This window comes from Telopea speciosissima, chromosome 10, assembly GCF_018873765.1.
Source record: "Telopea speciosissima isolate NSW1024214 ecotype Mountain lineage chromosome 10, Tspe_v1, whole genome shotgun sequence".
Classification (NCBI taxonomy): Eukaryota; Viridiplantae; Streptophyta; class Magnoliopsida; order Proteales; family Proteaceae; genus Telopea; species Telopea speciosissima.
The window spans coordinates 43,822,405-43,836,661 of record NC_057925.1 but is presented as its reverse complement, the minus strand read 5'-3'; the positions used below and the strand labels follow the sequence as shown (position 1 = coordinate 43,836,661).

Sequence of the window (14,257 nt, the reverse complement as noted above, 5' to 3'; positions counted from 1 at the left end):
ACTTCAATAGGGATAGTATCTTCATAGAGGGAGGCTATGAGCAGACTCATTATAATGTTGTCTTGCTTCAGCCCTACATGGGCGGCAACGGGATCAGATGGACAAGGATTGGTTTCATCAACAAAGCCGTAGAGGTCTTGACCACGGAGATAAGGTGTGATCTGAGTATGCCAAAATATATAATTCTTCGAGGATAGTTTGATAGAGAGGAAGTGGTGGGCACCGGTGAGGGGAGACGCGACAGGGGCGGTCACAAGAGATGGTGGGGTTGCTGTAGCATAAAGGGGTGGCGGGTGGTCGGCAGCCAGCAGAGGAGAGGCCACTGGAGGTGATATGGGTGGAGTGGGATCTGCAGCGGCTAGAGAGGGGCTCCCGGGAGGGGATATGGCCTGAGACGTATCATCAGCCATTGAAGAAGCTCGGTGGAGCTTGGAAAAAAAAAAAAGAATTAGGTAGAAGAAAACTCGGTGGAGAGCCAAGCTCTTGATACCATGTTAACTGTGAACCAGTCCAATCTCTAATGAGATGGACACTTTCATTATATAATTTCAGTTGAGGATTACAATCAATTTCAATCTGCTGCGGTATAGAAACCCAACAATTACAAGCCTAGTATGGAAACAAGAATAACTCTAATATGGTAGTGGAATAACACTGATATGGTAATATATCTTTGAGAAAATGGAAACCAGATATCACAATCATTGATTGTGATCTTCGGATGATAGATGAAAATTGGAAAGCTCTATAATGTCCCTCTGTGTATGTGCATCAACTCATCGTATTAAGATAAAATGTAGTGCAATACATGATTATCCTGTGTCAATTGTTTGTAAGGATAAAACAACAACTCATAGATGAAATATGCACATCATCTCTTCATTTCTGATTCTATCCCCTCATCATGTCACCCCTTTTTCAAACCCTAAAGTTCCTACGGATCATTCATTTCTGATTCTATCCTGTGTCTTAAAATTCATACCCTCCAACATCTGCATCTCACTCACAGTACTTCTATTGTATGTGTCGATTTTAACTCAATAAAGCATCACCAATCCTACAGCCAATCTTATAAAGTTTCACCCACCACCTTCCTCCCATGTTCCAACCCCTTATTTCGATGAATGATTTAACAAAAGGTGTTTAAAATACTTCATAAACATGGTTTATGCCACCTTCCAACCTAACACTATCCTCCTCCATTATGCTGGCTTTGAGTCCGCATTACAGGACACAATAACCAAGTTCACATAAAACTTCCCTGCTTATTTTAATGATAATATATCTGTCAATGGCACAACACCCACAATTACCTCTGCACTTTATCCACCTTCCTTAATTCTAAGCAAGGCATGGCTGAAAGTTTATGCCAACTACAATCTGGCACAACCTATGCATGTCAAGATCTTTCTACATCCATGGTTGTTTCCTTAAAAAAAAGGGCGTACCCAATGCACTAGGCTCCCGCCACTACGGGGTCAAGGGAGGATCATAATATATGCAGCCTTACCCCTGCTTTCGCAGAGAGGCTGTTTCCAGACTCAAACCCATGACCACTTGGTAACAATGGAGCAACCTCACCGTTGCACCAAGGCCCGCCCTCTTATCCATGTTTGTTTCCTAATGCATACTAAAATTTGAGTCACAAGAGATTCATTCAGTACAAACCTCTAATCAAGACATCATCGTTAGTTGCTAGTTGCTACTACGGCAAGAAGCATGGATGGAAGTTTTACCATGTTTGCTTTGAAATTTTGCACCATTGAGTTAAATTTTGTGATGCAAATAAGATTAAAAAGTTGACTATCATTGCATGGATGAAAATATTAACCTTTTTTATTTGGAAAAGAAAAAAATATAGAAAATATTATCCTCTTTGAAGCTTTACACCATATGTTAGAGGCTTACAACTATTGATAGAGGTCAACTTAAAACGTGATCAAACTAATATATCTAATGATGATTCACAAGATGACACACAAAAGCTAAAAACAAACATAAGGAGAAGGAAGTCACAAAGAAAGAACATCAAGTATAGTCAAAAGTAGAAACTTATATATTTTGACCAGAAGATGTGGAAAGAATCAGGCAACCAAAGCTGAAAAGAACTAGAATACATGAAAGCAAAAAATTACAATTGTTATCCAATAAAAAATAACCCAAAATGAGAACAAGCATTAACAAAATCCCTAGTTTAATATTTTAAGCTTCAATAGGAAAGTCATTGATTAATGAGTACCATATGGAATTTTGAAGACCATATATTGACCTAATATGCATCAATCTATACACTTATCTTTGTTAAGGTTTATAGAACAGCATTTTCATCATCAGCATCACCACCTGAAACTGAAAAATAGATCAGAATTCATGGAAGCAAATGGTGACTGATGATGCCATATCTTTTGTTGAAGCATAAATTTCCATATCTTTTCTTTGTTACCACATCTTCCTCAGCTTCGAACTATACCAACTCAGTCCTCATGATTTCTGCTGCACAGGAAGAAATCATCCTAGTCAATGCTTCTTTAATGACTAATTGCCTATGGGATTCCTAAGATACCGTGAGTACATATGTTCATTCCTGATTTTAGCCTACAATTCTTGCCATCATATATTCCGAAGTACCCACCTTTGCAAAGGCATTTATGGATCCTTCCTTGATTGATTGCTCAACATTCTGTTGCACAAAGCATAGCCATCTTATGATATTTTCCCTCCAACTTGATCGTTGCAAATGCCAGTCCCTCACAATATTCCTCCAATCACCAATTAAGCACAGATAAATGATGAGGGCTCCCACAGATCATTTCTGTTCAGGAGAGTCAGTCCAGGGGAACTTTCAAGTATAGTTGTGGGCCACCTAGTGGTAGCGTCAGTTCAGATTTCCAAGGTATTCAAGTATTTGGGTCCAGTTTTAGTTCTGTTTTATATAACTTTATTACACCTTTTAAGTAGCCATTATTGGGGGGATTTATTTGATGTTTCAGTCTTGTCAATAGGGTGTTAACCTATACCGCAGCCAATTTATGTTCTCTAGAAACAGAATGCAGTACTCAGTGGGGAAATTTTAAGGGTCTTTTTTACTCATCCACAAGTTGAACAAAGGCGACTTAGATGTTTTATGATTAAGATGTGATGCAGAATCCAGATTCCAGCGAAGGTATCACTGGAAAAAGAAGGCCCTGTGGCAAAATGAAGAAATTAGGCATTCCTAGGGCCGCAGTTCCTGTTTTGAACCAGTTATCTGGTTCTCCTTCTGGCCTGCAGTTTCAATTTCTGCATCTCCTTGGAAGCAGAATCGTGGGGTCTTGTTTGGGCTGTATTTTCTTTGTTCTATTGTTATTAAATTGTCAGTAGTCAGGCAGTATTACGTCACTCCAGTCTTGTTTTCAGTATATTTCCTTTATTTTCTCAAAGTCCTGCTCAGATTAGGACACCAATCACCGCCTGCAATTGGAGAATTTAGAGTTAGTTTTTTATTCTTTTTTTTTTGTTATAATCTGGTCAGGATTGGCTCTAGCCTTTCCTTGATTGAGTTTGAGACAGCTTTTAGTAAAGCTATAAATATATGTAAAAGGTTAAGACCTCCCCATGATTTTGATGATTAAAAAAACCCTTTATGTTACTGGTTCTGTGGATTTCAGACCAAATACTGCTGAGGACTCAGTAGTGTAAGGCCTAGAGGATTCCAGGTTAGGCTCTGGAGGGATTTCAAGCCTGCAATCAGGTGGATTTCTGATTGGTATCTTCTTGGATCTTCTACTTTCTTCTCCATCAAAATCAGGTCAGTACTTCTAATTTCTATACCTGCAGTTTAATATTCAATTAGAATCCTTCAGTTTCAGGTTAGTTCTTGAATCTGAATCAAGTTGCTGAATTGATTAACATCTATCCATGTATAAACTGGCATCAATTTGCTTTCCTGAACCTCAGGTTTATTTTCTGATTTGCATCCAGTTATCTAGGGTGTGTGTGTATGGCAACGGTTTAAAAAAAAACAGCTCTGGAATGAACCGGGTAAAAAACACATTTCTTGGTCATTGGAGAAACAAATTTAAAGTGTTTTTTATTTAAAAAAAAATAAACACAAATGTGTAACTGCCTGTGGTGCAGCCGATCTGATATTTGATTCCTAATCTGGAATCCAGGATTGGCTGGCTGCATCACTATGACAAGGCAGAATCTTCTGTGTCAACTGTGTTAAGTAATACATTAATATGTTTATGCCAAACCAACAAATAGCACTTGACATCTGGCCTAGTTGAATGGACACTCAAGTTGTAAATATCCAGACTTTCAATATGAAAACTAAGTTGCTTTTCACTTATTTATACTACCATAAGGATATGGGTGCCCTAGAATAGAAACATAAGTAAGAAAATCAGCTCGAACCTCTTGATATCCGGCCATAACAAAAAGCACACTGTAACCCACAGTTTTGTTATTATCCTACAGAAACTTTCTCCAACCCACTTACTTCTTAGCATGTGCAAAACAATTAAGTTTGTGATATAGACCCACAGACGTGTTGCAGTGGTTATCCTTAGAATGTAAATGAATGAAGTATATATGCCTTCACTTCCTAATAGTGTACAACTGAATGTTTTCCGAGATGAAAGCAGAATTGAGTTCCAGAAAGAACGGAAGTGCATACCTATACTTGGCCTGACGCCACCTCTTCTTGCCACATATCTCATTCAACTTGTGCTTAGCCCCCTCAATCTTGTCAGCTCCATTACCACCCCCAGTCTTGGTCTCCGAGGGTTGCAATTTCCACAGCTTTCCCAAAGCTTCCTTTGCAGCATTAAGCTTGGCTATCTCCTTTTGATCTGAGGAACCAGAGCCAATGAGCTTCCCGTCCACTTGCTTCCCCTGCTTCTGACAAAACTCAAACAACACGGTCACCGGCTGTGGTTGCTTGTGTAAGGTTTCAAGGGTAATAATTGGCTCCATAAGTCTCTTAAAAACCTGCAAGAAGAACCGAGGCCGTTGCCGTGGGAAAATGAAAAACTGACAACCAGGAAGGAAGAATAACCAGAAGACGAGGAAGATGAAAAGAATTCAGAAAGGAGAATAAAAAAACAGAACAAGTACCTTCCATAGAGCTTTGAGGTCATAATTACAGTCGACGTAAACAGCTGCGGCAACGGACTCAACAATGTCTGCCAAAATCTTAGGCGATTTAACAGATCCACAGTAGGTAACGGCGCCATCTTCTTCTTGAACAGCAAGGACGAACTCGCTAACCTGAAATTGAACACGAAATCAAAAGATTATATAGTAAAGGGTAGCTCCTACTGTTCCAAACAAAGGCTCAAGGAATGAAAAAGAAAAGGAAACTTCTCGACACATAGCATGAATGATGAGAATGAGAACGATGTAGGGTGAGAGCAAAAGCAAGCTTTCAGTTTGGGCACCAACCTTGGCTTCAAGAGAAGGGGCTTTGTGACGAACGTAGCGGTAGAGCTCGTGGCGGACGGCGACACGGGCGAGCTTCTCTGTGCTAATGTTGGCAGTGCGGAGGAGAGAGAGATGACCGGGGTCGAGGTCTGGGTAGTCTCGGAATACATTCTTCGTTAAGATTTCCCTAAAATGTGACGAGCGTGGGCTTAATTAAATATCGGGCCGATCATTGATGGGGATCAAGAAATACAAGGATTGACGTGACTGCTACTATTTTATTGAGATGGACCGGCCTGACCTGGCCCATTGTGGAAGTGGGTTAGGGTTTTGGGGAGTATTATAAATACAACTGATGAGGGATCCCTACAGTCACTATTCTCTTTTCTCCACAAGAAAGAGAAGCTGTGGGAGAGTTTAGGAGGTGGCAAAAGATCCCCATCGCGAATTGTATTCATTCTCTGACAGATCGATGCAGCTATTGGAGGCAATCTTATATGTTCTTCATCAGCATACGTGGGTGCCAGGTACACTTTGCTTTCCCTGTTTATTTTGATTCAATCCTGTTCTAGGGATCTGTATGGGGACGGATTCGGGTTTGATAAAACCCTTGAATGTTCTAACAAGTGGCATCAGAGCCGACCATACGGACCTAGGATCGATTGATTAAGAACCTGGATCGAGTTTTGACGGTGGAAATAGGGATTTTGGCGGAACCGCACGTTTTCGCCGCTGTCGGAATTTTCCATCGGTGAAAGTTGGATTTTTTGTATGGGTGTGAAGTGCTCGCTGAGACGATCACGGCAGTGGGTGGATCGTTGCCGTCGGTGGCCTGATGCACCGGCACTGGCCGCCCGAAGCCGCGAGTGAGATCCATGCGTCGACAGCCGTTAAGAAAAAAAAAAAAAATCATAGCGATGCTGACGTCAGCATGATGTCAGCCTTGTTCTTTGCGGGTCAAGTTTGACCCAATCAATGCTAACCCGACCTGAGACCTGAGCATTGACCATTTTTTTGCCCAGACTTTGACCCGGACGATCCGGCTGGGTGGACTGGCGGTCCGGTTCAGGTGAACCGGATTCGACCCGATTTGGTTCGGTTCGATTCGGATTTAAAACAAAAAAAAGGGGAAAAGACCAGAAAACTTCAAATGGACTGTGTGGGTTCGTTTGGATGAATTTTGAGACGTGGTTTTTTCTGGTGTGTCTGTTTTTTCGTGCTCTTCGATTTGATATACAATTCGACATATTTTGTATGAACAGATATTGTGGTTTTGGCGTTTTTGTGTTTTTCAATTGTTTTGGGAATAAAATCGATTGTTTTAGAATGTTTTTAATTGTTCCAGAAGCTGTTTTTCCTGTTTTGGAACGCCGTTTTGATTGGATTCTGTTCTGGGATACCCCAATTTTTGCTTGTATTTTTTAAGGCCGTCGTTTTGGATATCCAGTTTGAATATTTGGTTGATTTTTGGGACCTGTCAATGACGATTGTGTCACCTTCGAGTGACGTATGGGCGAGTGGAGCGTCCGATTGGGCTCCGGTTGATTTTGTTTCGTTCGTAATTTCAAGACCTACCCACTGGTATGTGGTTTTGGACGATTAATACTTCCAGGGACCTATATTGGATGATTATGCTGTTTTGAGCATATTTTGACTATTTTGGGTTGACCATTGCCGCTTTGACGATAAACGTGCATGTCACAACACATTATGGACGATCGATGTGTTTACTTTCACATATATTGCTGCATATCTGGTTGAGGGATTATGAGAGGGTGAAATGGTGATCTACCAAAGTGGTCCATTGAATCCTTTTATGGTTCTGTCAAGGCAGTAGAATAGATGACATTAGCCCAAACGCAATGTTACCAAAGTTTGACGAGGTGATATGCGTATGGATTGGAAGGATAGTGGTCTAAGGATTCCAGTTACCCAAGGGTGCTGGGATTTCTGAAAACTGTTGATCTCTTCACGGAAAGGTAGTGTGTCCATCCAAAGATAGTATACTCAAAGAAATTTGGGATGCGTGGCCTAGAGGTTTTCTTACCTCCCAAAGGTGGAGGAAAATTTTTGAAAGTCATCGACATCTCGCGGTAATTGCAGTGCGATAAATTATTATTGAGGTGCATAACCTAGGGGTTTCCCTATCACCCAAAGGTGGAGGGAGATTTTCAAAAGTTATTGCTATCTCGCGGTATTTACGGTACAATAAAGATGTGTACCTTTGACCCGAAAAGGGCAAGAATGCAATGTTGTTGTAAAGAAGTGTTATTGTTTGATATTTATCATCTTGATTGCATATAACTATGTGTTTGATGTGTTGATGATAAATGTTTAGAACCACTGATTTTATGATGATATGTAACATGTTTAAATGATGAATGAACTCGTGATGGGTAAAGAACATGTTGGTTTTTGCGATATAAAAACCTTCAATGTTATGACGTTTTGTTTCTATATGCTGATGGAAATTATGATGATGACGAATAATAACTTATTATGGTAGACGAAATAATAAGTGAATAATTATGGTAACTGACGGTAAACCAACGAGCATAATGAACCATGAACGAATAATCCATCAATAAGAATTGTAACGGTGAAAGATTGTCTTAAAATAATTTGTAACTTATAGGGTATAACCGGCCTTGAGCCATTTGACGGAAGCTACTTTGGTGGCATGGATTGAAATGTATCAATAATATGAAAAGATGAAGCCAAACACTAAAATAAAACAAGGAATAATAAGAGGAATGAATGAACGAATAAAACACGAAGAATATATTGATGTAATTAACAAACTACGATTATACCCTTGAAGGAATTGATATGTAATTGTGCACAAGAAAGAAAGAAAGAAAGAATCTTGAGAATGATAACTTGACTGAGAATGAAAGAAGTAATCGGTTAGAATAGTTTGACGGTTTTTGATTACTTTGTACCGAGATGTGTGGTTTGAATTTTTACTTTCAAACTTGATCAATTTAGTTTGTTCGATTCTCTTGATCAGTAGGAGTGCTTCTTTACATGATTGTTCTGTTTGTGGATTGAGAGTTCTTCCTATCTCGTTGATATGCTTGTTGAGTGGTAGGACTTATTAATATATGTTTTCGTTTCGATTGTGATGCTTCTGCTCATTGTGTTGAATAGCATCTGCATACATGCATATGGTTGATGTGTTGAGGGCCTTTTGGTCCAAGGATGTTCGATTGGCAATGAGCCAAGTCGCTCGGCTATTTCTAGCCACGGATGTTCGATTGGTGATAAACCAAGTTGTTCGATTACCAACGAATCATGACGATGTTCAAAGGTAATCCATGAGTCGTACAATGCTCATGAGAAGTTCGAGGACCCACAAGGAATGATGACGATATTTATGTGATCACAGACGTGGACGACATTCCTTATACAAATTATCTCAAGGCGGTTCATGTTAGTAAGTAGATCTTTGTTTGCAGCTGACAGAAAGTGATATGCCGTATGTTGAGGTGTATTTTCTACTGTTGCTCGACATCGATGTATTTACTGACTGGATCAAGGTTTAGTAGCATTATTGTTGTATTGAGATCCCATGGCCACATCTGATAATGATGACTTTATAATTAATGTAGCCCAAGTGGGAGATTATTAGGATTTCCCCGAAATGCGACGAGTGTGGGCTTAATTAATTATCGGGTCCATCATTGATGGGGATCAAGAAATACAAGGGCTGATATGGCTGCTACTATTTTATTGAGATGGACCGGCCTGTGGCCTGGCCCATTGTGGAAGTGGGTTAGGGTTTTGGGGAGTATTATAAATACAACTGATGAGGGGTCCCTGCAGTCACTATTATCTTTTCTCTTTTCTCCACAAGAAAGGGAGCTGTGGGAGAGTTTAGGAGGCGGCAGAAGATCCCCATTGCGGATTGCATTCATTCTCTGACAGATCGATGCAGCTATTGGAGGCAATCTTATGTGTTCTTCATCAGCATACGTGGGTGCCAAGTACACTTTGCTTTCCCTGTTTATTTTGATTCAATCGTGTTCTAGAGATTCGTATGGGGATGGATTCGGGTTTGATAAGACCCATGAATGTTCTAACATTCTCGGCTAGAACGAGGCCGAGAATGGCGTTACCCACGAACTCGAGGCGTTGGTAGGAAGGAGAGTCACTGTAGGAAGAATGGGTCAACGAATCTTGAAGGAGGGTCTTGTCCTTGAAGTGGTAGCGGAGAATGTCTTCCACAGTCACCACCGCTGCTCTCATGTTCATGTCCATTGCTTCCATTCCCATTGACGATGACAACGATGATTCCTCCTGATCGTATTCGTATGCATTCATGGTACGGGAAAGCACCAGAATCTCGTAACCTTCCTTCATATTCTTCATCCTCATCTTCTCCGATCGCTCTTTGCAATTGAAATAGAGCAAGAAATTGGGATTCTGGGAGAAATAGTTAGAGTGAGTCTACGTAGGTCTCTGGCCTCTACCAGATATAGAGAGGGATAAGGAGAGGTACAGCGGTCACTGGCGTCTCTAGCAGTCTACCCTCTTTCCGTTGTTGAAGTTTTCAGAATCTTTTTGAAAATTTTTTTTGGGGGGGGGGGGGGGTGGGTTCAAGCTCACACGCTACTGAGTCAGTACTGACCGGTGTTCCTCTAAAACCCATATTTGGAAAACCAGGTTTTAACTGGGCGAGTCACCAAGTCGAGTCAAAATTTTGGAAAATCTGATCAAGAATTGTGTAGATTAAGTTAGGGTAAAAAATTATCAAATTAGATAATAAATTGTCCGAGTCAAATAAGACCCGATATTTTTACCCGAGTTGTGACAAACTCATGACAAACTAAAGAACATACACTTTTAAATTTGAAAAGAAAAGGTAAGCTAGAAGTACTATTTCCAAAACACAACATAAAAGGAAATACAACTGATAAAGAAGACATTAAACATAAGGGTTGATGTTCTCTGCGCCGCAACGCAGCCTAAGCTCAGACACATGGGCCTGTCATTCAAGGGGGTAGGGTGGTCATTTTGCACACTCCCATGTGTTTGGGTGCAACCTACTCCCCCGGCACAGAGAACATTTGGCCAAAACATAAACATCAACTGAAAATCCTACTCTAGTGGTAGATCCTGTGAGGACTGTGATGGATGCGAGTTAAACATGAAGTAAGCATCCCAAGCATCCAACCTCTACTCCACTATTCCTACTCTTCCACGTAAGGAAGTCATGCCCCCTAAGAGATCAGTAAAGCCCCTGCTGCATCATGGTGGTCATCGCTTCAAACCTAGGGCAAGAGTGCTACTGGCTGCCCATGGGCAGACCTCACATTCCAACTGCTTTGCTGTTGTGCAAGCGCACAGCCTGCACAAGGCGCGACCTTGCACAGGTGCGCGGCATGCGCAGCTGCGGTGAGTTTAGTCATTTGAAAAATTAAAAACCAGAAAGCCAGTTCACTTGAATTTTAGTTGAGTAAATTAGTAATCTGTATTCTTAAAAATAGTAAGAAACCCTCAATTCTTCGACTCCCTTCTCATGTTCAATGGTATAAAGTCAAAATGCATTGTGAAGAGAGACTCAACAATGTCAAGGGCATCAAGGTCCGGAATAGAGTTCCCCCCATCACTCACCTCCTGTTTACAGATGATTGTCTTCTTTTCTCTGAAGTTAAGCTCCATGAAGTGACCAAGTTGCAAGAGTGCCTATCCTTATATTACAAGGCAAGCGGTCAAGAGATCAACCTCAACAAGTCTTCTCTCACCTTCAGGCCCAACACTCCGCCTAGGTTTAAAAGATGGTTCTCCAGAATTCTAAAGGTTAAGTATGGAGATGGACCATCCAAATACCTAGGCCTTCCCACTGAAATTGGTGTTTCTAAAGCTGATGTGTTTAAAGACATTACCCTAAAAACTTGCAATTGAGTACAAGGCTGGAAGCAGAAACTTCTCTCCCAGGCTGGGAAAGAAGTTCTTATCAAGTCGGTTGCTTCCACTATGGCTTCCTATGCTGCATCTCACTTCCTTCTCCCTACTTCTCACCATGATTCCATAAGGAAAGCAACCTCAAACTTCTTTTGGGGATAGCAAGAAGAAGAGAGGAAACTTCATTGGATTTCGTGGTCTAGGCTTTGTCAATCTAATAAGAGAGGGGGCTTGGGTTTCCAGGATCCTATTTTGCATAACAGAGCTCTTTTGGCTAAAGTTGCGTGGAGACTTCACTCTGACCAGGATTCTCTATGGAGCTGATTCATTAAAGCAGTTTATTATCCAAATGGTTCCTTCTTAGAAGCCTCTACTGGTAATAACCCCTCATGGGCTTGGAAAAGCCTTCTCATTGGAAGAAAAGTGATTGGAGATGGTCTTCTTTGGATTGTGGGCAATGGAAATAATATTGATATTTGGAAGAGTAATTGGATCCCTTTGGCTCCAGACTTCAAAATTCAGGGTGAGAGACCTCTGGGATGTAACATCTTTGTTGTAAGTGAGCTCATAGACCACAACAATCGAACCTGGAAGACTCATCTAATCAATCAGCTTTTTCAGCCCACTGATGGGTAGCATATTCTTAAAATCAGGTTGGGGATTGCTAATAGAGAGGACCGATGGGTTTGGGGTGGAGCTAAGAATGGCATCTTTTTGGTTAAATCAGCCTACCACTTCATCACCAATCAAAGAGATCAGCAGGTTTCCTTACGTGCTTCTTCCTCTCGCAGGCATGGTTGGGAATCTGTTCCCTCTAAGGTGTGGAAATATATTTGGCATTGCAATTCTCTTCCAAAAATTAAGAACTTTCTTTGGCGCGCTTGTGCTCAAGGCCTAGCAACTGGTGAGAATCTGATCAAGCTAAATTTCAAGGTTGATCCCAGCTATAAACGGTGTGGCTGTGATGGGGAATCAGTGGATCATATATTACTGTAGTGTCCCTTTGCAAAGGCTACCTAGTTTGAGAGTGAGCTGTCCTACATTGTACCGAATGGTGGAACTCCCTCTCTGTCTCAATGGATCTACAATTGGGATCAGCTTCCAGCTAAGGATAAGAAAGCTAAAGCTGAGGCAATATGTCTAACATCCTTTGTATGTTGGCATCTGTGGAAGGCCTGAAATGATCTGATCTTCAGAGCTAGTGAATCTTCTCCTTTGGAAGTCATTCTGAGTGCGCAAAGAGCAGCGAAGGAATTTTTTAGTTCCTCAACCAGGGGGCACCCAACTAACTAGGATAATCCTTCCTTTCCTGATACTATGCCTACTCTATCTAGATGGACCCCCTCCTTTTGCTGGTGTTGTGAAAATTAACTGTGATGCTGCCTTGCCTCTTGGAGCCACTAGTGGGGGACTTGGAGTGATTGGTCGTAACCACAATGGTCTAAATCTCTTTGCGCTGTCCAGCCCAGATCAATTTGAAAATGCAGCAGTTGGTGAAGCTCTGGCTATTCTCCTAGCTCTTAAATGGGCTATTGATAGTGGGATCTCTTCCATTGAAATCACTTTGGACTGTTTCCAGGTGATTGATTCTCTGCAGAGCCTGCCTTCCAAGCAGACAATAGTTTCGATCGAGCTTGGATTAGTGATTGATGATTTTGAGGTGTTATTATCAAAGTTTAGTAACTGCTTGTTTTCCTTTTCTTCTAGAGATGCAAACAGTGTTGTGCACTCTCTTGCTAGCAAAGCCCTGTAACTGGCAAGAATGACAGCTTGGCCTATTTCTAGTCCTTGGCTTCTTGAATTATGTAATCAAGATACCATGTGTAATCCTTGCCTTCCTTTGTAGTAATGATATTTCTTACCCAAAAAAAAAAAAAAAATCAAAATGCATTGTTATGTGATTCATTATTTTATCTTTTTATTTTTTATTTTTTTACTAATTTATACAGATTTATTGTATTAAAATATTAAAATAACGTGATTCACCTTGACCAGGTTTGACAAGGCCGAGTCACCAAGTTTTTAAAAGATAATCGAGTCAGAAAACCTTGTTTTCCAACTATGCTAAAAGCAGCATGGCTGGCGCATATTTCACACAGTCAGGCTTCAAACTGTTGTATTGAGATAATTAAATATGAGCCCGTATATAATTAAGACAAAGAAAACTCAATTGAATTAAAATTGTATTTCAAATCGTATTTTTTTCGTATATGGAAACTGCTTCTATAGGTGACCAATCCCCTAACCAATTTCTTAGACGTGCACTTGTTCTTCCCTCTCTTCTCTATTTTGTCTCTTCTTCTTGGTGTCGATCTCACACTCTTCCATGTAAAAGGCAGTCATTAGCATTACCATCATCCAGAGAAATCATAGAAGTTAAGGCTTATGTAAAGTGTAGTTAGATGATAAGAAGTATAAAAGGAAATCTAAATAGAAGAAATCATTCGTGTTACTAAATTTAAGTTGTTCTAAATCCTATTTTGACCGATTAAAAAATAAAGATCAATAAATGTTTTAGAAAGTTTTTCCTTCACTCCCTATCGAAGAAGAAGAAGAACTATAGAAGTAGCTTCCATATACTAAAAGAATTCAATTTGAAATACAATTTTAATACAATTGGGTTTTTTTGCCTTAATTATATCAAGGGTCCATATTTATTTATCTCAATCCAACGGTTTTGAAGCCTAGCTCTTACGCCAATCACACTGCATCTTAGATAACCCTCTCCTAATATACATACACTTCAGAACCAACTACGCAATTATCGGTTACGTATTCTATATGGATATGGATTTTTACCACAAAAAAAAATACTATATGGTCATAAAAAATCCTATTGGTGGGGGACTTTAAGCCCTGTCATATAAAATAATGCAAAAAATTCTTGCCAACAGACTAAAAGGCTTTCTAACCACTTTCATTTCACTCTTTCAGGTGGCTTTCATCC

General features: G+C 40.4%; 1 protein-coding gene across 1 annotated transcript; it reads right to left on the bottom strand.

Annotated features, from left to right (window-relative positions):
- Nucleotides 1-4,578: 4,578 nt before the first annotated feature.
- LOC122643607 (ribonuclease 3-like protein 2) lies at nt 4,579-9,660 on the bottom strand. The gene is made up of 4 exons (XM_043837218.1): nt 9,487-9,660; nt 5,425-5,574; nt 5,098-5,250; nt 4,579-4,971 (listed from the first exon to the last, which is right to left on the bottom strand). Exons 1-4 carry the CDS (start codon nt 9,655-9,657, stop codon nt 4,579-4,581), a joined length of 867 nt encoding a protein of 288 aa, XP_043693153.1. The 5' UTR covers nt 9,658-9,660.
- Nucleotides 9,661-14,257: the final 4,597 nt, after the last annotated feature.

What these genes read in the sequence shown, in the direction of transcription:
- LOC122643607 (XM_043837218.1), bottom strand. Translation starts at nt 9,657, where the DNA reads ATGAACATGAGAGCAGCGGTGGTGACTGTGGAAGACATTCTCCGCTAC. An exon ending in CCCCTTCTCTTGAAGCCAAG is followed by an intron (nt 5,251 to 5,424) that starts GTTGGTGCCCAA and finishes GTTCAATTTCAG; the next exon opens with GTTAGCGAGTTCGTCCTTGC. An exon ending in ACCTCAAAGCTCTATGGAAG is followed by an intron (nt 4,972 to 5,097) that starts GTACTTGTTCTG and finishes TTCTTCTTGCAG; the next exon opens with GTTTTTAAGAGACTTATGGA.